The 23,659-nt window shown below is 54.2% G+C and overlaps 1 protein-coding gene across 1 annotated transcript; it reads right to left on the bottom strand.

Annotated features, from left to right (window-relative positions):
- Window positions 1-284: 284 nt before the first annotated feature.
- SH2D6 (SH2 domain containing 6) lies at window positions 285-6,300 on the bottom strand (the record flags this gene model as incomplete). Its single annotated transcript, XM_079940117.1, is given in 12 exon segments — window positions 285-814; window positions 817-835; window positions 1,467-1,625; window positions 1,774-1,932; window positions 2,731-2,761; window positions 2,911-2,989; window positions 3,215-3,446; window positions 3,547-3,634; window positions 4,375-4,430; window positions 5,054-5,175; window positions 5,778-5,910; window positions 6,292-6,300. Coding segments are annotated over 12 exon segments (1,182 nt in total). The 3' UTR covers window positions 285-719.
- Between the last annotated feature and the right edge of the window lie 17,359 nt (window positions 6,301-23,659).

The raw sequence follows: 23,659 nt of genomic DNA on the forward strand, positions 1-23,659 counted from the left end.
CTCCTCCCCCACCCCGATTCCCACAAACAGAAGGAAACAAAACTGAGCCACCCGGGGCGGCCACAACAGACCATCTAGGGGCCAAGGCCCCAGTCAGGGGCAGAAATGGGGCTGGCTCCTCTGTCCTGGCCTGGCCACCACTGCTCCGGCGCTCCCGGGCCCAGGCTGTGCCCTGGGGCACTTGCGAACCTTGGCGCCTCATGGAGGCCATCTCTGCTTCACTCAACGGAATTCAAGAATTCATTCAACAGATACTTATTGAAAGCAAACTTATGTTCAGGGCGACCAAGTTCCTTCCAGATGCCAGCCCCGTGTTAAGCCTCCTCCAGAATGTGAGAGGATTCCCTCTGTGTAGCAGCAGTGCCCTTACTATCCCCCTGAGGCTCAGCTTCCCAGAGGAGGCCTTTGTTCAGAGCAGCTCGGGAGGCCATGCCTGGGGGCCGGGAATGGAGGCCCTGCCTGTCCCGTGCTTCCCAGTCTTGGAGGTGCAGCAGGGAGTGGCAGTGCCAGGCTCTGGGTGAGCATGGGGTGGGATCTAAGGGACCCTTTCTGTCTCTGGGCGACCCTTCCCAATGCCTCTCAGGGAGGCCTGCAGGGAGGGACTGGGGCACGGGATGGGGGGGCGGGGGCTGGCGGGGTGGAGACCTGGGAGAGGAGAGGGAGACAGCCCGAGGAGCAAACTGTGGAACCGGAGGCCGGGGTGCACGTGCGCTGTGGCGTCAGGGCTTGGTGGGGAAGAGCAGGCAGGTGAGCTGCCGGCTGCCGCTGTGTCTGTCCACGAGTGGTAGGGGGTGCTGCAGGTAGTGCTGGACAAGGCGGCCACGGAGGAGAAGAGCTGCACGGGGAAGCAGGGCATCCATGAGCCTCATGCAGGGAGAAACTTCCTGAGGGAGCTGGGGGGCTCTGGCGAGGGAGCTTGTTGACATTTTTCTAAATATTTTCCTTCCTGTTTGCCCCATGAAGCCCCACTGCATTTTGTTGCCCAATTCCAGGCCTTTCCTGGGATGGCGCCCGTGCGCATGTTGTTGGCCGGACTCCTATTTCCCAGGCCAGATGAAATAACTTTGAGGCCTCTGCCCGGGGCCTTCCGTGTGGGGAGCTGAGTGGTGACTGTCTCTAGTTTGCAGCCTAGCAAGTGCTGGGTGCAAAGTTGAGTCCTTGGTACAGACACGAATCTGGACTACCTGGGCCCTGCCCTCCTCCCAGCTGGGTTCATACAAATGCCCCCACCTGGGCCCCATGCAGGCCGGGCTCTTCAGGAGGGGGTGTCTCCCCCAGAGCATACTGGGCCTCTTCTCAAAGTGCCGGCTTCTGGGAAGGAGTTCTGGGCGCTGGCCACTGAGATTTCCACCCACTCCAGAAAAAGGCAAAAAAGGGGGGTCTTCCCCAGGGCAGTGTTCCCGGCTGGGCCCAGGGGCTGCTCTGCTGTGTCTTGCCCTTCAGCCCCTACCTCTTGCAGTACCCACCTCCTCGTGGTTCCTGCCTTCCTGGCCCAGGGCGTAGTGGCGCCCGCCATCCAGCCGGCGGATGGGAATGTTGAAGACCCGGCCGTGGAGAAGTACTGCCAGGGTGAAGGGCTGAGAACCACGAGGGCCTGAGCTGGGGCGCACGGTGTAGGCCCCGTTCTGGGGAGGAGAGCCCATCGTCAACCTCACCTTCCAGCTATAGCCCTGACTCCGACCCCTGCCCAGCTGCTCCTGCCGGCTCAGCCAGCCTCAGTCCCTGGGCAGAAACGGTTTCCCAAGAAGGCGCAGGGGGCCTGAGGTGCCCCACCTTTTGGCGTCGCAGCAGGGCACTCTCAACAGCATGGCGGCCACAGTTCCCTGAGTACCAAGGCTGGCCCAGCAGATCGCCTTCCTGTACATACACACGCAGCGGCTCAGCGATGTGCCAGGGCACCGGATCGGGGGTGGGAAGCAGAGAACCCCCGGGCTGCAGTTATTCGTGCTCACGGCCACTCGAGCAGAACAAAGATGTGTCCGCGCCTGGAGCTGCACACACGTGTTCAGTGGTGGACACCCACCCGAGAGGGCTTCTGGGTAGGGACTTGGGCTCTGCTCCCATGGGCCTCCCCCACCAGCCCTCTCCCAGCCCCTCCTCACCTCAGCAGCTGAGGCATTCTGGGTGGTAGCTACAGAGCAAAGAGAGGCTATCCTTCCTGCCGGAAGAAGCAGATTATAGCCCTGGGGCTGAGAGGGGATTAGGCCAAGGAGGCTTGGGGCCCAGCTGCGAAGGTTGGGGAGGTCACAGAGGGCGTGCAAAGGCCTGAAGCCCAAAGCGGGACACCCAGTGCTTCACTCCCCCGCCCCAGGGCTCTGGTAGGACCCACCGGCTAGGCCACGCGTGACCTCCAAGTGAGGAGTGATTTTAAGGTACAGGTTGGGAGCTTCCTGATTTGGTGCAGATCCTGCAGAATGCCCAGGGGGTCCTCTGAGACCTGCTCTCCGCTGGAGTCAGAGCTGCAGGGACCCCCTCAGTGAAGCGGGATGTGGGGGGCTGGGAGGCAGTCTGAGGCCCGCAGGGGAGGCCCTGCCAGAGGGCTTGGGTTCATGCTGACAATGGCGGTACTCACCTTTAGAGGTGGCATTCGACGCTCCCTGGCACACAGGATGCTGGGTCAGAAGAGCTTGGCCCTGCAGGCCTGCTCCTTTGGGCTGGAAGTCCTACCCTGAGCCTCCCTCTCTCCCTCCCCGCTCAGCCCACCACCAGCCCAAACCCCCAGCCTCTTACATTCCGAGCTTCCTGGGGGGCTGTGGGGGGCCTGTGGGGAGCGAATTGGGGAACAGAGCTCAGGGGCTTTACCTCCTTCAAAAGAAAAAGTCCAGTGACCCGATCCTGGAGATCCCAGGGTCAGGGCTGGGAAGCCTGGGTAGGCCCTTCAGGCCCCCAGCACACACCTGCGGCACTCACCTGGGCCCCACTGATGTCCTTGGTAGAGGGACTGGGGGCCTCAGGACTTGGGAGCTCAGAGTCTGAGGCAAGGCCGGGACTAAAACAGAGAGGGCAGGCTGAGCTGAGCACCAAGCGGGGAAATCCGGGTGACCGGGGCGGGGCAGGGGACAGCTTCTCTGCAGCCTGACTTTTGGGGAGCCCTTCCAACCAGGCAGAGCACTGTCCTGGCTGCAACAGCTGGGAAGCGCCCCCCACTCCCCAACCAAGCCCTTGCTCTAAGGGGGTCCCCTCCTTGTCAGGCACTGTGTGGGGCAGCCCGGACCAGAGGCGTCCATGTGGGTGTCTGAAGGCAGATGTGTGATGGTAGGGGTGCTGAGAGAGGACAAGGGCAGAAGATGGAGCCAGGAGACTGCATCGTGCTGCCTCTGGGCAGCAGAGGGCCTCAGGGCAGGACGGGGCGGGGCGGGGTGGACGGAGGGAGGGAGGGGTTCACCTGGACTGGGCTCACAATCTAGGTAAATGTCCTCCTCGGGCTTCTTTGCTGGGCCCGGCACCTAGGGTAGGAAGGGGCGTATGAGACCCAGGGTTTGACCAGTGAGTGGGAGGGAGGACGAAGCCATCACTTGGGGGAGCTACTGGCACCTCACCCCCCACCCCCACGGCGCCGCCCACAAGGTGGACCTGGAATGATTGAAAATGCTCCTTTGCCCGGAAGGGGGCGCCCATGAGCACCTCCCCCGTCCTGTGCTCAGAGAGAGTGAGCACCCAAGGGGAGCTCTGAGCGAGGCCCTCCCCAGAAGGACACTAGCGGACGCCCTGCCAGGGCCTGTGGCAGAGGGGGAGAGGCTCGGCTTCGGGCCTTTTCCCTGGATTTAGGGATATTTCCTGGCCCTCCCAGCTCACCCATCACCACCACCACCACCAACAACTTCTTAGCCAGAATCCTAGAGTGAGGGGCCACTCACTGCCCGGTCTGGTGCACCCAGCTCTGGGAGGAAAAGGAGAGACCCACCAGCCAGCAGCAGCAGGGAGAAAGAAATTCAGTGAAACTTAGGCTGGAAGAGTGGTGTATCCTTGGGACTTCTCTGAGGGGATCCTCAGAGCCAGCTGTGAAGTCCCAGGAGAAAGCCATCCTCACCCCCGATCGCCTTACTTCACACCCCCGGGGTGCCCCCCGCCTGACCCAGAGACCTCAGCAGGTGCAGCAGGGGCCCCGGAGTCAGGGACTCTGTGACCTCAGGCAAAGCATTACGTGTCTCGGGGCCTCAGTCTCCTCCCCAACTGCCTGCCTGGCGGGGAGGGGATTGGCAGGTAAAAATGAGGAACAGCTGTGGCGGATGCAGCGACCGGACAAAGCATGAGATCAATGTAAGGCCAGCTCAACTTTCCCCCGGCCCCGACCTCATGGAGGTCAGGATTCCCCTTCTCGGGGTGGGGAGTAGGTGGGCCTCGGAAGGAGAGAGGACATCCCCATTACCTCGCCTCCCAAAGGGCCAGCTCTGCTTTGTGGCCTCCGGCGGGCTCCATGCTGCCTTGGGCTGTGGGCACAATGCGGTGGCGTGAGGGAAAATCAGGTGGGGGGCTATGGAGGGGAGCTGCGGCATTGGGAGGGCAAGGCTGGCCGGGGTGGGAGGCAAAGGGACTACGTATATCTGTGCAGCTTGAAAAACACTACAACACAAGCGTTAATGTGCAAAGGAGGCGACTCTCCTCTTTGCCTCTATTCTGTGGCTCTTTCTTTGGTGTGAATCTCTCCCAGTTTTACTTTTTATTCCAATAAAATATACGATGAAAGTGGTAGCTCTCAAAGCCCACAAACGGGATCCTGGCGGGGGTGAGAGCTGGCAGCGGCTGGCAGCCGAGTGAGGGATTTCTCCCCTCTGTAGGCAGCGAGGGCTGCACAGGCTTTAGGGTCCGGGAGGGGCAGCGGAGCTTCAACCCCCCCTCACCCCCACCCCACCCCCGCTCCCCTCTCCCGGCTCAGGCGAGAAGGGTGAGTCTTTGGTGATGCTGATGGGGAGGGTGCAAGGACCAGGCCAGGCAGGTGGGAGGAGCGACTGTTAACGGGGCTCTGGCTTCTGACGCAGCTAATTTTTCAGGGGCCTCCTGAATGCAGACGTGGGGGAATCTTGCAAATGAGATGCCTCTTAGATTTACTCACTGGGAAATGGTAGCCTGGGGTGGGGCAGGTGGGGAGGTTGTTCATCATCTCGGGCTGGGGCTGCGGTGGCGGTGGTGGCGGTGGTGGTGGTGACATGGGAGGGCCCAGGGGGCCAGAGTGATCTGGAAAAGACCCCTGAGCATTGTGACCCGGTGGGCTCCTCCCACGTAGGTTCCAAATTTCCTCCTGCCCCCCACCCAGCCTCTGTTCCCTCCTCCCTCCCTCACTCCCCTCTGTGCTCTCTGGCTTCCCGACAGCCCCGTCTCCATGGCAACTGGAGGCGGCCAGCTTCCCTGCCCCCACCTGGCCGAGCCTGGGAGCTGTCGGGGTGGGATGCCAGCAGCAGCCGGGGCTCTCCTGGCATCCCTACCCTTGCTCCGAGTTGTGCTAGGATCTCAGAGGGGGAACGCCAGGCCCCAGGGACCCTGTCAGGCCTCCTGCTTTCCCATTGTTGCCTTGGTTACACTGCCCCTCCAGGCTCCTCTCCCCTTCCCACTCATCCTCCTTCCCTTCTCCCCTCCCTCCCTCCCTCCCTCCCTCCCTTCCTCCATCCCTCTCTCTCTGCCCAGCCAAGAGGCCTCAGTGACTGCCAGCTGAGGCCTCCCCTCGCTGCCCCAGGCCAGACAGAGGGAGACGAGGCAAGGCCTGGGCCCTCTTCCCTTGTGGGGACCCTCCCATCCTGCCTGACCACCTGACCTCCCTGCCTCAACTTCCCAGCCCTCACCCAAGTACAAAGAGTCCTCCTGAGTGCCAGGAAGGTGGGCGGGGGCTGGGTGGCGGAGCACAGCCTCACAGGGGAGCAGCTCATATTTATCCTCCTCTTCTTCCTCCTCCTCCTGGGCTTCTGGGAAGGGATGCTGAGCACAGGGAGGACGGAAGAGATGCAGGAGCCGTGGTGGCCGCTGCCTCCCCCCACCCCCACCCCAGCTCCGCAGCTGAACTTACCCTGCGTCTCCTGGTCCCTGAGGCAGACAGAGGAGATGGGCAGGGGTCATCTTTTCTCCAAGCAGGGGAGTCTGGATGGGAGACTGGTGAGACTGTCCTCATATCCTCATGGCCCAGTCCCTCTCTAGCACAATGACTTACTCTCTCTCCAAAATATAATAAACCATCTGCACTCTTACAGTGGCCTCAAAGGAACCATTCACGGTGGGCCTTTCCAACACTGCAGCAAGACCAGTGAGGCGTTTTGGAGATAGGGGGGTCTCACAGCCTGTTCCACCTATGCCAGTCCCCACCCCATGCATCCCTAATTCTGACCGAGACAGGTGGGAGAGCTAGGGCCCAGTGACTTAGCAGCACCGGACTATAATGGGCAGGAGGTGCCCAGAGTCCTCAGGGGAGACTCGACTTGCAGGGGCTCCTACGCATCTGGGGGTTGGTCACTTACCTGCACATCTTGGGGGTGGAAGGTGTGGCCCCAACCTGCAATCAGACTCCAGTCAGCTCTGCCCAAGGGGCCCTGCGTTTGTGTCAGCCAGACCATGCACAACCCTGGGACGTTCACATCCATGACGGTGTGAATGGCGTCCCCTGGAGTTGTGTGACGGCAGCCTGGGACCAGGGCAGCAGGAGGAAGCGTCTGGGGGCAGAGCTAGTGCCTGTGGGAAGCTGGCAGTGGGGGGCCCTAGTGTTTCCAGGGGGTGGAGGTGCATGAATAGTCTCACTGGGCATGGAGGGCCCAGGCAGAACCAGCACCGCTCTAAGGATGCTGGTGCCCAGGAAAGGGACAGCGAGGTGGAAACAAGAGAGGAGGGCAGAGGAAAGAGAGGAGCCCAAGGACTCACCTGGCCTTGCTCCTGCTGAGCTTGTCCTGGAAAGAGTCAGGGAGGAAAATAAGGGGGTGGTCAGTTCAGGTGGGATGTCTCTCCCTGCCCGGAGTCCTGGGCCCCAGGGGTGGGCAGGTCTGTGCACCTGGGGCTGCCCCCAGAACCAAGTCTCACCATGGCCAAGGTAAAGGAGCTATGCCTCCCCAGGGTCCAGGTTCTGCCACAAATGGCCTGGGGACAGGGGCCCTATTGTTCCCATCATTTGCATCGTGCAAGCACCAGGAAGGTGGGCCTGCTGTGGCCTCCAGCCCCAGACCAACTTCGTCCATGCCACTCCCAGGGCCCAGCCCTAGCTCCCCCACCACTGCATCCCACAGCTGCAGCTCCTGCCCCCTGCCCCACGGGAGGAAGAGCTCCCTCCTCAATGCCCAGGCCCGCAAGGCTGGACCAAAGGCCCCAAAGCTGCCTGGTCAATGTCGCCTCCTCCCAGAGACTCAGACTCTACTCAGGATGAGCCAGACCAAGCCCTTTCCCAGTTCACAGAAGACAGGGTATTAATGGCAGATCCAATTAAAAACAGGAGACCATCCCTGCAGACACTTTTCTTAAATCCTTTGTGCCTGCTGTCATTTGCTGGTGAGTGATGATCAATGATCAAGGAGATGGAGGTTAGTGAAAAGCTCAGAAATACACACTTATATTGAGTCTGACAGCTTCCTTTCTTGGTGGATGTAGTTCAGTAGGTAGTTATTGAACATCCACTATACACCAGGCACTGTTCCAGGTGCCGAAGGTGCTGTAGGAAAGTTAAACAGGCAGTCATTACACATGAATTTCCTCACTGGATTCTCACAATAGCTTCATGATGCAGGTCCTAATTTTATCCCTGCTTTGCAGACGAGGAGAATGAATGTATTAGTCAGCTCAGGCTGCCATCACAGAGTACCACAGGCTGGGTGGCTTAAACAACAGAAATTTATTTTCTCACTGCTCTGGAGGCCAGAAGTCCAAAATCAAGGTGCTGTCAGGGCTGGTTTCTGGCGAGAGCTCTCTTGCTGGCCTGCAGATGGTCAGCTCCTTGCTGTGTCCTCATATGGCCTTTCTTCTGTGCATGCAGGGAGAGAGAGAATTCTGGAGAGAGAGAGATTTCTGATCTCTTCTAATAAGGACACCAGTCCTATTGAATCAGGGCCCCACCCTCATGACTTCATTTAACCTTAATTACCTTCTTAAAGGCCCCATCTCCAAATATAGTCACACTGGGGGCTAGGGCTTCAACATACGAATTTGGAGGGAGACACAATTCAGTCCAGAGCACTGAGACTCTGAGAAATGGAGTGACTTTCCCAAGGTCATACAATTAGTAAGTGTTGGAGGTGGAATTCAATCCAAGGTTTGCACAAACCCACAGCCTGTGCACTAACCACTGAGCTTCCTGTACCTCATCTAGGATTGGGTCCTGACCCTCCTTTCCTGTGATGGAATTAGAAACATCAGTAATCACTGGTTTCCTTAGGGAGCCCATAACTTCCCGGTGCTCTGTTACCCGGGTGAATTTTGGAACTCTGACTTCTGAGAAGTGTTGAGGCAAAAAGAAAGGGCAGGGCCTGGTGTCTGACTCTGTTTAGACCAGGGAATGAGGGAACACAGAAGAGGATCATGAATATAAGATCCTTCCAGGACACTGTAACTTTCCTGTGGTTATCATTTTGGTGATGTCCTGGCTGTTGGCACAAAGGAAGAATGAAGGCCATGAACTTGCATCTTTGGAGGCCATGGGGCTGGGGGAACTGGGGACAGGGTCCAGGGTTGGAGCTGGCCACAGTCTTCAAAGGCCACATGATTCCTGAGACCTGCAGGCAAACGGACACTTAAGAAGCTATGAACTCAGCCATAAAAAAAAAAAAGAAAGAATGTCATTTACAGCAATGAGGATGGACCTAGAGATTATCATATTAAGTGAAGTAAGTCAGACAGAGAAAGACAAATATCATATAATGTCATTTATATGTGGAATCTAAAAAATAGTACAAATTGGGAGTTCCCTGGCGGCCTAGTGGTTAGGATTCCGGGCTTTCACTGCTGTGGCCTGGGTTCAATCGTGGCATGGCCAAAAACAGAAACAGAAAAAAATCTTTAAATAAATAAATAAAACTTAAAAATAGTATAAATGGGGCTTCCCTGGTGGCGCAGTGGTTGGGAATCCGCCTGCCAATGCAGGGGACGCGGGTTTGTGCCCTGGTCCGGGAAGATCCCACATGCTGTGGAGCAGCTGGGCCCGTGAGCCATGGCCACTGAGCCTGCGCGTCCGGAGCCTGTGCTCTGCAACGGGAGAGGCTACAACAGTGAGAGTACAAGTGAACTTATTTACAAAACAGAAACAGAGTCATAGACATAGAAAACAAACTTATGATTACCAAAAGGGAAAGAGGGGAGAGGGATAAATTGGGAGTATGGGATTAACATATACACACTACCATATATAAGAGAAACAACAAGAATTTACTGTATAGCACAAGGAACTATATTCGATATCTTGTAATAAACGATAATGGAAAAGAATCCCCTAAAAACTATATATACATACATGCACACACATATATATGGCCAAATCACTTTGCTGTACACCTGAAACTAACACAATATTGTAAATCAACTATATTTCAATAAAAAAGAAGCTATGGGGACTTCTCTGGTGGCAAAGTGGATAAGAATCCACCTGCCAATGCAGGGAACACAGGTTCGAGCCCTGGTCCGGGAAGATCCCACATGCCACGGAGCAACTAAACCCGTGCGCCACAGCTACTGAGCCCACGTGTCACAACTACTGAAGCCCGCGCGCCTAGAGCCCATGCTCCGCAACAAGAGAAGCCACTGCAATGAGAAGCCTGCGCACCGCAACGAAGAGTAGCCCCCACTCACAGCAACTAGAGAAAGACCGCGCACAGCAACAAAGACCCAAAACAGCCAAAAATAAATAAATAAATTTATTAAAAAAAAAAAAGAAGCTATGAAAAGTCATTGGGGTGGCTTAAGGGGGGCCCATTTGGTGTCATGGGAAAAACTGTGCAAAGAAAAACAAAGAATCCAGGCTTGGCGTCAGGGACAAGAATCTCCTCCCGACCTCCACTCCCCAGCTGACCTTTGTTCCACATTTGGGCCATAAGGCAGTGGGCAACTTCCCTCACCAAGGGGACCTGCTGTCAAAGTCAGCAAGATGCTCTAGACACCACCCCGCTGCAAACTCCAAACTGAGTGGGTTTCCCAGTCCAGACTGCCCTTGCCACAGCCACCTCCTCCTTCTGTTCAGGGCTTTGCATAGGTAAATGCCAGGGCCTGGGTGAGGGAAAGAGCCCCAGGCAGAGGGTGGAATCCATGCCTTCTGGGTGGGGGCACTGACCTGGGCAGATCGGGGAGAAGGGGATGGAAGGAGGCTTCCTCACAGCTTTGTGTCACCGCAGCCAGCCCTGTAGCACCGTGCTTCCTGCTGATGGCACAGGCAGATTTGGACAACCTCTTTCTCCATCTTTGGCACAGGACTGTTTTCTGTACAATCATAGCTATTCCCTCGGGATGAATTCCTAGAAATGGAATTACTGGAAACTCACATTTCAAAGGTTCCATTGCCCCATTGTCTGGCAGCACCTGAGTGCCAGTTTTATGGTCCTTCCATAGCACAGTGATTCTCCACATTTTCCAGAGCTCAGCTGCTGATCTCCAGTAAGAACAGGCCATCGTTTTCAGGCCCAACATAGTCTAAACCCACCCTAAGAAAACAAACAGCTCTCTAGAGCAGTGTTCCCCCACTTGCATGATCACAAGAATCAACTGGAGGGCTTGTTAAAAGTCTTAGATTCCCAGACCCTCCCTGAGAGCTTAAGAATGGGATGTTCCAGGAGGGAAGTGGGAATCTATATTACTTTAAACAAGCATCCTAGATCAATCTTATGATCAGTCAAGTTTGAGAAACGCTGCTCTAAGGGAAACGTTCTGAGAAGATGCGACTCCTAGGACATCTTTAGAATCCCACTCAGCCTTTAGCTCATGGGGAACATGGGGGTGGCCAGCAGAGAAGAAACATGACACAGACCCTACGCTCCAGGGGACCCTCCGAGTGATGGAGAGGCCCCAGGAGACATTCAATCTCTCTGTGCTGCAGTCTCCCCCTGTGTAAGTGGGGGTGGGAACAAGGCACTCCTTGCGGTGGAGGCGCTTCTGTTGAATGAGATGAAACACGTGAAACACACAGCACATGTGCGGTAAATATCAGCTCTTCCTGAGTAGGTGGTACCACGGTCCATGGAGTTGCTGCCGGCAGACAGGGAAGGTGGCCAAGGCTGGCGGGGGTCCCCGGTGTGAGCGACGTGGGAAGCATTGTGAACAGGAGGGGGTGATTTCTGAGGACCTGATGGAGGACAGGTAAGCAGGCTGTGGCCAGAGGTCTCAGAGGTGAGAGAGTGCAGGCTGCGGAGCAGGGGATGCTGAGGTGTGGTGGCTGGACCCCTAGAGGCTGAAGGTCTGCCATTCCCACTGGCTGTGGATCACTTCCTGTGTTTGGGGCCACTTCCACCGTATGAATCCTTGCCTCCATTCACAGAAGCCAGATGAGGCCTTCCCAGCCTCTCTTACGGCTGGGGTGCAGGCATTCTGCCAGTCAGATGCCCCCATACTGGGCTTTGTATCCAAAGCAGGCACCAAGAGGCATCCATCCGGGACTTCCCTCGTGGCGCAGTGGTTAAGAATCCGCCTACCAATGCAGGGAACACGGTTCGATCCCTGGTCCGGGAAGATCCCACATGCCGCAGAGCAAATAAGCCCGTGCGCCACAACTACTGAGCCTGCATGCCACAACTACTGAAGCCCACGTGCCTAGAGCCCGTGCTCCGCAACAAGGGAAGCCACCGCAATGAGAAGCCCATGCACAGCAACAAAGAGTGGCCCCCACTCGCCGCAACTAGAGAAAGCCCGTGCGTAGCAACGAAGAACCAAAGCAGCCAAAAATTAAATAAATAAAATAAAATAAATACATTTATTTTTAAAAAAAGATGAAGAGACTCTGTCTCTTATTAAAAAAAAAAAAAAAAGAGGCATCCACTCTAGGGAGGAGGTGACAGCTATATCCTGTTTCCAGAGGCCAGGGAGGCTGAGATCCCAAGTGGTACCACCCAGGGCCAGGATCAATAGTGTTGGCCCAGAGGTGCCTCCACTAGGCCAGCTTGGCTGTGGCCTTTGAGACATTGTTCCTGGCTGGTTCTCTGGTTCTCCTGGAGATGTGGCGAGCTACAGAATATTTTTAATAAATTATTTTCCAGCCTAAACTAGCTAAGGTTGGTTTCTCTTACTTTCAGTGAAGAAATCTAACTTAGGGACACAGCATCAGTGGGATCATCACATGGATACCAAGAAGGCCAAACTGCGAGGCCAGGTACAGGTGTCTCATGGGAAAGTGGGACCAGGTAGAAATGAGTATCATAGCTTTACATTTCTATACTCTTGGGCCTTTTATATGACGAGCATTAATTAATTTTATAATTTAAAAATATCAGTCAGTACAGATTAAAAGGTAAAAAGAAGAAGGGGGCTTCCCTGGTGGCGCAGTGGTTGAGAGTCCGCCTGCCGATGCAGGGGACACAGGTTCATGCCCCGGTCCAGGAAGATCCCACATGCCGCGGAGCAGCTGGGCCCGTGAGCAATGGCCGCTGAGCCTGCGCTCCGCAACGGAAGAGGCCACAACAGTGAGAGGCCCGCATACGGCAAAAAAAAAAAAAAAAAAGAAGAAGGAAAGAAGAGAAAGAAGGAGGGATGACCTGGATTTCAACCACGAGGAAGCGCCAAGAGAAGGACAGCCTGGGAGAAGGTAGGGCCCTGGGAGTGGGGGTCAGGGCCAGGGGGAGTTCCGGGGTGTGGGCTGGGGCCACCACAGGACAGCCAGGTCCCCTAAGCCAGGGAAGTAGGGGGAAGAGTGGGGGGAAAAAAAAGAAGCATGCTGTTAAGACAAGGCTTCTTCTCCGGGGAGAATGGGAATCCATCGGGGCAAGTGGCAGGGGTGGGGTCGAAAGAGGGAAGGAGAACTTTCTGACCATGAGTTCAGGCCTCAGAGGATGGGGAGGGGAGAGCAGGTCCTGTGAGGGGTGAGGGAGAATGAATGAGTCCTCAGGCTATTTTGACCTGAGCAAGTAGTCAAGTTAGAGGCCCAAGAAGCTCCTCGGGAGGGGCCTGAGGCCAACCGAACTGTCTGTGACTGGCTTAAATTTAAAGTCGGGGACCATCTTGAAGGAAGGTGGTTGAGAGGAGGGAGAGAAGGGGTCCCCCAGTGCTGAGAAGCGGAGGGCAATGTTGGGGCTGCTTTAGCGCAAGCTGGCAGAGGTCCCTCCTCCTCCCCGCCGCCGCTGCCCTCGCAGGCCTGCTGACTCAGCTTACTCTGGTGGCAGCTGTGACACGCGACGGAGGGCTGAAGCATGGACGACACAGACCAGCCTCCTAAGAGGGGTCTCTGGCCCCTGTCCCCCCTGGTGCACGATCATGGATTGCTGCAGCTTCAGAGGTTTGTGACAGGCTCTCCTTCCATCTCTCTGAAAGCAGATACAAAACTTGGTGTGTGGTTTGTGTTTTTCTGGGGGGCAGTGCACGAGATTTCTACAGATTCGCCAAGGGTTAGGGTCGAGGCTGAGGCTGGTTTTCCCTGGCCTCTAGGGTACAGTGCACAAGCCGGCACTGCCCTGGTCCCCTCTGCCCCTGCTGGGGTGCTCCGTCTCTGTCCCACACAGCCTGCCCTTCCCTGTTCGGGAACTTGCTCACAACAGGTTTGTTCAAGATGTAGCTCTGCCTGGAATCCTTGCGTGGCCCTCCCCACCATGGCTCCTTGAATGGAGACAAAGGCTTCTTGTTGCCTGGTAAGATCAGCCCTACGTACCTCTCCAGCCCCAGCCCTTCCATTTTCTCCCCACAGACTCACTCACACTCACCTTCTCTCTATGGTTCCACCATGACTAGGCCCAGTTGGCCCATTCTGCACTTGTTGACTTAAGGAAATTTCAGGTGGAAGGAATTTAGATATTTATTGTCCTTACAGAATATGACAGAGAGAAAGCACTCTTAAGTATAGCAAAACACAGAAATTCCCTGGTGGTCCAGTGGTTAGGACTCTGCACTCTCACTGCTGAGGGCCTGGGTTCAATCCCTGGTCGGGGAAATAAAATCCTACAAGCCACGTGGTACAGCCAAAAAAAAGAGAAAAGTATAGCAAAACACAGTAAAAAAAAAAAAAAAAAAAAGAGAGAGAAGAAAAGAAAGAAAAAAGGACTCTCTCATAGGTATGTTATACTTTAAGATTTTTTTTTTTTTTTTGGCGGTACGCGGGCCTCTCACTGCTGTGGCCTCTCCCGTTGCGGAGCACAGGCTCCTGACGCGCAGGCTCAGTGGCCATGGCTCACGGGCCCAGCTGCTCCACAGCATGTGGGATCCTCCCGGACCGGGGCACAAACCCGTGTTCCCTGCATCGGCAGGCGGACTCTCAACCACTGCGCCACCAGGGAAGCCCTACTTTAAGAATTTTAACCAACCCCCACAAAGTCCACTCTCATCGACTCTGCAACAGGCAATCTTCACAGATGGTGCAAGCACCTTGTCCCCCCCCAGACCCCAGCCCTCTCCCTCCACCTCAACTCCTTATCTTGCAGATCACCAGAGCTCCTTTAGGTGTCTTTAAACGTGATGCATCAGCCCACTGCTGAGATTCTGCCCTTGGGAGAGCCCAACAGATGTCCCAGTAGCAGGAAGCCTGGGTAAGATGGGGGCAGGATGGCTGCAAACACTTATGATAGTTCCTGGCTCTGTTCATCTCTTTCTAGTCTCAAACAGTCTCCTTACCTGGGGGCTGTGCACTTGCCTTTCTTCTGCAGGAACACTCCCGCCCCTTGCCTCCCTCTTCCTTCAGGCCACAGCTGAAGTCACCCTCAGCAGGGGTCCCAGACCACGGCAGTCTGTCCCCACACACTCTCTGGGCTCCCACCGTAGTTAAATCTATGGGTACATTTCAGGGCTAGACTGTGGACTCCCACTCAGCTGTAAGAGCTCTCAGTGGGTAGCAACTGTGTCTGTCCAGTTCACTGCCAAATCCCAAGTGCCCGGCCCACAGCTTGGCACAGAACAGGCTCTCGAAAAATATTTGCTGTAGCTGCACATTCAAACCTTACTCATTCTTCACCGCCTGCTCAAAGACCCCACCTCCCGCCGAACAGCCTCCTCTCTCTCCTCTGAAAGGCCCATGGCTTGCTCCTAACCCCCGCGCCTAGGCTGAGCAGTGTCCTGAGGCCCTTTCCCTGTTTATCTGCTTCTCTAAATGCAAATGGTTATCAAGGACTCTCCTCTGGGTACCTTTGACCCTGCCCTCACTCTACTGGATCCTTTCCTCTATTTACCTTAATGAGTGGAGTGGGGGGCATCTATTCTTCCCCCCCACTCTCCCTGCACTCCACCCCACCCCACCGCGCCCCCGCCTTGGCCAGATGTAGTATGGCCCTGCTTAGGCTTCTTCCTTCTTCAGCTCATATCCGGAGAGCCAGGCATCCCCTGTTGCCATTGCTTCCTTGTTCCTTTCTCTCAGGACTGATGAGCAGAAAGAGTATGGACAACTGGCCTGCCTTCTACCCTCCCCCTAGGAGAGACCTGGCGCTGCCACTCACGGATGTGTCTTCATCTGCACATCCTTCCTTGATAGGTGTGGAGAGCCCTGAGATCACCCTCCCCACCTTTACCAACGGAAAAGCTGAGACCAGAGTGGAGGTGGATGCTGGGCCTTGGGCCGGAGCCATCTAATTATGTACACAAGACCAAAGCCCTCAGTGCGTCCCACCCCGTCGTCCCGGCGGCTCTACGGACCTGAGCGGTTGTTCCATCGCAAAGGGCGGCCCCTGGTGGTGAGAAGAAGCGTGGTGGCCTGTCCCTCACCCCCTAGACTGGCTGCCAGAGGAAAGGGTGTGGCCTGCAGGACCACCGGCAAGGGCTTCATCCAGTTGTCGGTGCAAGAAAAAATCAGCAGAAATCTGTGAAGTCCTACGCAAATGAAAGATTAGAAAAATATGTACAAACAGTATTCAAAACCTTAAAGATAACTTCAACTATAATTCCACTATAGGTGGAAGGGGTTACTAAAACAATGAATTTGTTTATGGTTTTTAAATGCCAGTTTAAACAAACTTTTATTGAAAGCATTCGTGCGCTAAGGCTCTCTCTCCCCAAATGGGAATCTTGCTGTTGCCTCAGGATGTGTAACCAGTATAGGTGCAGGTACTTTCAAGTATAGAATATGTATGTTCCTGAGTTGCTCCCAAGGCCCTGAGGGGGAAAGAACCCAACTTTTGGGGCACCTTACCCTTAGACACATTTTCCGTCATGACTTCATAACACTGCCCTGTTACTTTAACTGCACCCTGCTGGCTGGATCTTCAGGAAGCAGGGATAGGCATTAAATGGCTTTGGCATATCCTTGGGCAAGTCACACAGGCTCTTACTGATTCAAGAGTCTGGTGCTAAGTCCTGGAATGCAGGAGAGAATGGGCTCTTATAAAGACTGCACTGATGGGGCAAGGGCTGTCTCCAAGTTTCTATGGTAACTATCTCTCGTCTCTAGGGGCAGAGGGGCTACTTAACAAAAAGCTGGTTGTCTAGTTACTGAACCCAGGTTTGGCTGCTCCATATTCAGAAGCCAATAATTTGAGAGGCAAGTGTCAGTAGAAAGGAAAGGTGCTTTAACCAGAAGAGTGGGCAATCTGGGGAGAAAGTAGACTCGTGTCCAGAGACCAACTCCAAAGATTCTGCTCAGTCATGACAGTTTTTAAAGGGAAAAATGAGGGGGAAGAATCTCAGTGAATCATCGAGGCAGGAGGTTGGGTTCTGCATCATTCTCCATTGAGTGCAGACTGGCTGACTCTTCAGGTGTGATCTTGCCTGTGTGATCTGCCTGCAGGATTGCTAAGGGGGCAATTGTGGAGAGAGAGCTAGTCATTTTTTAACTGCTTAATTTTTTATTCTTCTTTTTATCTAGGAAAAGACTCAACAGGTTAGAGCATAAGTCAGGAGTTAGTTTCAATTGCCTAGTGAACTCACTCCTGTAATTAGGTTCTTTTAAGGAACAGAAATGGGCAAACAGGAAAGGGGCAAAAATGCTTTCAGTCTTTTTTTTTTTTAAATTTTAATTTAATATTGGAGTATAGTTGATTAACAATGTTGTATTAATTTCAGGTACAGCAAAGTGATTCAGTTATACATATACATGTATCTGTTCCTTTTCAAATTCTTTTCCTATTTAGATTATTACAGACTATAGAGCAGAGTTCCCTGTGCTCTACAGTAGGTCCTTGTTGGTTATCTATTTTATATAGACCAGTGTGTACAGGTCAATCCCAGTCTCCCAATCTGTCCCCCCAACCACCCTTCCCCACTGTTTTCAGTCTTAACAGAAATACTTGGAAAACCAAGCCTATGAGAACTTCCCAGGCAGCAATGGACATGCTTAGAGACCACCTAACCAGTACATATGACCCCTACTCCAGTTACCAAAGGGAAATCTGGGCGTTCTACTTTGAATATCCTTTCTAGAGTTGTTTCTAATTTTTCCAAGATTAAATTTAGGAATATGTCTAGGAAGCAGCTGGTCTCCACCCAACTACAGAAGAATAAACTCTCACTGACATTACAGGGTCGTGGCTATACCGTCATAAACTAAGTATTTTCCTATCTACCTTGATGATCAGGGTCACAGCAGTATATGGCCAGATCAGAAAGTGTAAACTCTGAAAATGGGGTTGGAGACGGAAAGGCCAATGTGTTGCTGGCCACTGTGGTGTCACTGCTCCTGATACAGGTGTAACCTGAATCCTCACTTGGGAGCCAGAAATCAGCTGAGAAGAGGCTTCAGGAGAGAGACTGCCCTGGCCCCGGAAGGTGGGTGAAGTGGGGCCTCAGCACTGCTCATCCCACCAGACAGGCTGGACCCTTGAGCTCCTGACTGGCACTGAAGGGCTTGGGTAAGTCCCTGCTGTAGTGTCTCAGTGGATACTTACGCGACCCGGGAAGTTAGGACAAGAGTCCTGGCGCTCGACGCTGAGGTGTGAGCACTTTGAGAGCCAGCATACTGAATGAGAGTGCCCTGGTTATTACTTCCGGTCGGCGCCTCACTGTTACCTGCCTCTGCCATATAAAGCTGATGCCTGGGCGCAGGGCGCTGAGAGCGGTCACACAGCGTGGACCGAACATCCTGACCTATACCCCAGAACTCGAAGGACCCTGGCCTTCCCTGGGCTTCTCCAGGAGACCTGCAGGCCACACAGAGACCCCAACAGTCTTAGTCCTGCCTCAAGGTCCGGGCTGCTCCTCGCTCCAGGAAAAGGGAGTTCGCTCCAGGCGATGGAGGAGAGGGTCAAGGAGGCAGACTCTGCGTCCCTCCAAGGCAGCTGGCCCAAGCGTCCACCGGCCATCCCCTTCCCCGGCAGTCCCAGCCTGGTAGGGAGGGCGGGGCTCTGGATCGCTGAGAAGTGCTCGGGCCGGCGCCCCCACGGTGGAGCAGTGTGTGCGGGGGCGGGGAGCCAGGCTGCGGGGAGAGAAGGGCCCTCTTCCCCACAGCAGGGGAGCCCACATCCCGCACCGGTAAGCCCACCTCGCCAGACGCTGACTTCCGGTCGTGAGCGCCACCCTCCCCGAAGCCCCGCCCCGCACCCACTGCCTGCTGGGATCTGTAGTTCGTGGGGGAGGGACCAACGCGGCCGGTGCGCGCGTTTGTGTCTGTGTGTTTGTGTGTCTGTGAGTGTGTTTCGAGGTCCGCTGTGGCGTCTCTGTCCTCCTGATCTCTCCCCCGAGGACCCACTGGTCCCGGGCTTGGCGCAGGGATCGCAGGCCACCGCTCCCGAGGTCCCGCCCCGCGGCCCACTCTTGCTGGGATTTGTAGTTTGGGCCTGGGTGGGGCCGCAGGTCGGGGGTCCCACCTGGGCCCGGCGTGGTACCATCCTTATTCCTGCTTTTTCCCGCGTGCCCTGGATCTGGACAGTAGACATGGCGCGGTGTCGCAACTCCAGCCGAGCTCCCCCTGGCCCTTCCCCCGGTCCGCCGCCCCCGCGATGTACATGCCGGCGCCTGGAGGACAAGACGCTAGATGCTAAACTGAGGCACGAAGATGGGCGCGCTCTGGCCGGGTAGGAAGGTAGGGAAAGCCAGAGTGAGGACTTGGCCTGGGAGGCCCAGCCCAGGCCTGCTGGGCAAGACTGGACTAGGCGACAGTCCAGGGCCCTTTCAGTTCTTAAGAGTCTGCGATCAATGGTGTCTCAAAATGATGACCAGACCCGCCCAGGACCGGCTGGACACATTAGAGATGATTACCCTACAGAGCTGACAGATAACATTTTTGTCAAATTTAGCAACCCTACAGAAAGAGGCCAGGGAGGGAAAATGACTCTTTTGACCACGAAAACCAAGAAATGGAGCGACACTGGCCCACGGGTTTGCTTTGAGGATCAAGTTGGGGGGTAGGGGCTGTGTGTGGAGGGGGTGTTTTGTAAACTGTAAAGCCCCGGGCATGGGTGAGGTGTTATCTGAACTCTGAAGCACTGGAGAAAAGGTGCTGGGCCTTCAGGAGCCACACTTTAAAGGAGAAGTTACACTTACTGTAGTTAAGTAAGATGTCCCATTAGGAGAAGCTGGGTCGTAGGTACGTGGAACCTTTCTATACAATTTTTTTAAGTGGGGTGCAAATGGGTCGAGCCAGGACGTAACCATTTATAGGTTACAGAGCCCTTTCATTTGTTGACAGCCTTATTGAATGTGCAATTCAGTGTTTTTAAATATATTCTCAGTTGTGCAATTGTCACCACAAACTAATTTGAGAACATTTTCATCACCCCCAAAAGAAACCTGTACTGATTAGCAGTCACCCCTAAAGTCCTCATCCCCTCGGACCCTAGGCAACCACTAATCTACATCCTGTTTCTACAGATTTGCCTATTCTGGACATTTCACATAAATGAAATCATATATGTGGTCTTTTGTGTCTGGCTTCTTTCACTTAGCATGGTATTTAAAAAATTCAGGTTGTAGCATGTATCAGTACTCTGTACTACTTTTTTTTTTTTTTTTTTTTGCGGTACACGGGCCTCTCACCTCTGTGGCCTCTCCCATTGTGGAGCACAGGCTCCGGACGCGCAGCCCCAGCGGCCATGGCCCATGGGCCCAGCCGCTCCGCGGCATGTGGGATCTTCCCGGACCAGGGCACGAACCCGTGTCCCCTGCATCGGCAGGCAGACTCTCAACCACTGTGCCACCAGGGAAGCCCTGTACTATTTTTATAAATAAAACTTTTTTTTAAATTTTAAATCCCAGTATCTAGAGGATGAGCAGGGGTAGCCCCTTATGTGTGAAGGACTCAGAGCTGGCACTAGCATTCAACGCCGAGAGCAGGATGGGCCTTGGGAGAGGAGGCGGGAGAGCAGTGATGTACAGTGATAGTTGGGAGGGGAGGCCGGGGGTCCTACCACCTCGCTCTGCATTTACTAAGGGAGTCCCGGAGCACGTTATTTTGACCCCACTTGGCCTCCATTTTCTCATCTGTAAAATGAGGATAATAAGAGGGCAAATGGGAGGATTAAATGAGAAAATCATATGAAGGACAGTGCTTGGCATACAGTGCCAACACTCAAGAGTGTTAGCTCTTATCATGAACTTACAATGCCGTGAGGACCCAATGTGACCCTGGCCTTGAGGGGGTAAACCTGTCCTCTCGTGTCCTCCCTGGGGACCAGTCCCTCCTGCCCCAGTCACTCGGTACCCTCCCCGCCACCACAATGCTACACCAGAGCTTCTCCTGGCCCGCTCATTCATGCTGTACTGGACAGTCCTATTTTCCCAACAGGTCACCAAGGAATTCTGGGGTGTCACCATCCAGGACGCCTCTGAGCACCCAGCAGTGATTGAAAAGAAACTTTCTAATCATGAGCTTTATTCAGAAAATATGGCCATCCAGACCCCCAACTCTTCCTCAGAGAAGCTGAAATGATTTAGAAAAATTCACTGCAGATCAAATTTAAAGCCTAGCAGTGGGCTCTCCTGGTGGAGCAGTGGTTAAGAATCGGCCTGCTAATGCAGGGGACATGGGTTCAAGCCGTGGTCTGGGAAGATCCCACATGCTGCAGAGCAACTAAGCCCGTGCGCCACAACTACTAAGCCTGCGCTCGAGAGCCCGCGAGCCACGACTACTGAAGCCCGCACACCTAGAGCCCGTGCTCCACAACAAGAGAAGCCACCGCAATGAGAAGCCCTTGCGCTGCAACAAAGAGCAGCCCCTGCTCGCCACAACTAGAGAAAGCCTGCGCACAGCTACGAAGACCCAATGGAGCCAAGAATAAATGAAATAAAATAAAATAAATTCATTAAAAAAAAAAAAAGACTCGCAGCATCCTGAGTTAGTGCCTTCAAAGGAATATTCTGGGGGAGCTGTGATATTGGAATTTTCAGGTATTGCAACAGATCCCTGCCATCCCGCCACTGCCCCGCCCCGCCCAGGCTGAGGAAATGCAACAGGTCAGCCTGATCTGCCCCTCTGGACTGGAGTCAGAGGAGCCAGAAGGGACTCCTCGTCTAGTGCTGCATTTTACAGATGGGAAGCAGGCTCAGAGAGGGCCATATGGCAGGGTAGTTAGAGAAGCCAGGTTGGGAACTCACTTAGGGAGAATCCTTTGCAATTTCAGGAAATGCTTAGCCCCGGAAATCAGTCCATAGCCTGGGTCTATGGGCACAGAATCAGAAAGCTGGCCATCTTGGGCGGCTGCAGACCTTGGCCAGAGCCCAAGTAGCCAAAGCCTGGAAGTCAGTCTCCGATGCCTTCCTCTCCTGGTTTATTTTAGCCAGATGTTTGTTTTAGAAGTAGGAGTTTATTAATCATAATGGCAGCCTGCACGTGTCTAGGCCTTTATTCTTTTCAAAGAGGCTCCCATAGGTCATCTCATTGGATCCCCACAAGCCCTCAAGGTAGGAGGGCTGGGGTAATTGTCCTTGCTTCACACGTGAGGAACCTGTGGTTCAGAAGGTTTAAGTGACTTTCCCAAGGTGACAGAGGTTAGGGCACTGTTAGAATTTGAGGAGTTTGCTCTCTGTTAATTCAGTAAAAAAAAAAAAGAAAAATTTTTTTTTGGAGTGTCTCTTACCTGCTGAATGCTCTGCTGGGTGCTGGGGTCACAAGGATGACCTGATATGGTCCCTGGGCTGGAGGAGCTAACAGTGTGATGGGGAAGGCACACATGGCAGATGAGAGAAAGGGGTGGTGAGGGGACTTTCTGGTGTGGTAGAAGTGTTTTATATCTCGGTAGGGATGTGGGTTGCATGGGTGTTTGCATATGTGAAGACTCATTCAAATGCACACTTACGAGTTGTGATTTTCACTGTAAATTTTACCTTAAAAATGCAGAAAGTGGAAGTGCTCTGCCTAGCATAGCAGAGCAGAGCATACACTATGCCTAGTAGGGTCCTGGTGGGGCTCAGCTGTCCAGAAGCGGGCCAGGGGTTGACTAGGTGGCCCATGGATATAATTCCATCTTTGCTCCCAGGGTATGGCTGAAAATTTTTCCCACGGAGTCTGAAGACTCAGATGGCCCAGTGGCCTGATGCCCAGAGCACCCAGGGAGGACTAAGGAGGAGGTCAGGGATTACTGCACATTTCGAGGAGGGATATTTAGGCTGAGTCTGTAGGTGACCAGTTGGTCAGAGGAGGGTGGACACGTGGGGCGGTTTCTAAGCATTACTCAGGAATGGAGTGTAGTCGCTCAGGGTTGTCCAGGTGGAAAGGAGTAGAACCAGGCTTTGAATTGCTTCCCTTACCCCAGGCCCCATCAGTGGGCCTTGGAGAAAGTCATGCTGGTTGGAATTTTCCAAGCTGCTTCCCAAGAAAGGAAAAGTCCTCTTACCACTGCATCAAGGGGCCACGTCCTAATCCTGATGCCTCTTGTCAGCTGACATTTGCCGGGGTTTGCCTCCTGTGCAGGGCTCTCTCCATTCAGAAGCAAAAATGGAAGTGTGGACCACTTGCTGTCCTCACTTCCGGAAGGCCTAGCCTCTGGGCGGAGACACTGGCTGGCCTGTTTTCCTCTGAATAAAGACAAGAAGGGTGGGACTTCCTTGGTGGTGCAGTGGTTAAGAATCCACCTGCCAATGCAGGGGACATAGGTTTGATCCCTGGTCTGGGAAGATCCCACATGCCGCGGAGCAACTAAGCCTGTGCGCCACAACTACTGAAGCCCGCACGCCTGGAGCCTGTACTCCGCAACAAGAGAAGCCACTGCAGTGAGAAGCATGTGCACCGCAAGGAAGAGTAGCCCCTGCTCGCCACAGCTACTGCTCACCACAACTAGAGAAAGCCGGTGTGCAGCAACGAAGACCCAATGCAGCCAAAAAAAATTAAAAATAAAGAATAATAATAAAAAAAACCGAGAAGGGTGAGGAGTTCCAGTTCTAGCACCGGCTTTGAGGCCAGACCAGCCTAGATTAGAATCCTGGTTCTGCTACTGAACTAGCAGTGTGACCCTGGACAAGTTACCTACCCTCTCTGAGCCTCCGGGAGACTTCATCTATTAAGCGGCATAATGACAAATAGTTGTGAAGACTGAACGAAGTCACGTTTACAGCACTGAGTACATAGTAAGCACTTAAGGAAGAGTAGCTGTTACAGCTTAATCCAGGCCAAAAATCTTAACAGTTGAGTGGGTTGTGAATGCTGCCTTGCTCTCGCCAAGTTTTCTGCAGAGTACTGTTGTTAGTTTCCCGAATACCCGCCCCACTTCTAGGTTCGTTTCAGAGCCGA

The sequence above is a fragment of the Stenella coeruleoalba genome, assembly GCF_951394435.1.
Source record: "Stenella coeruleoalba genome assembly, chromosome: 13".
In the NCBI taxonomy this organism is placed as follows: domain Eukaryota; kingdom Metazoa; phylum Chordata; class Mammalia; order Artiodactyla; family Delphinidae; genus Stenella; species Stenella coeruleoalba.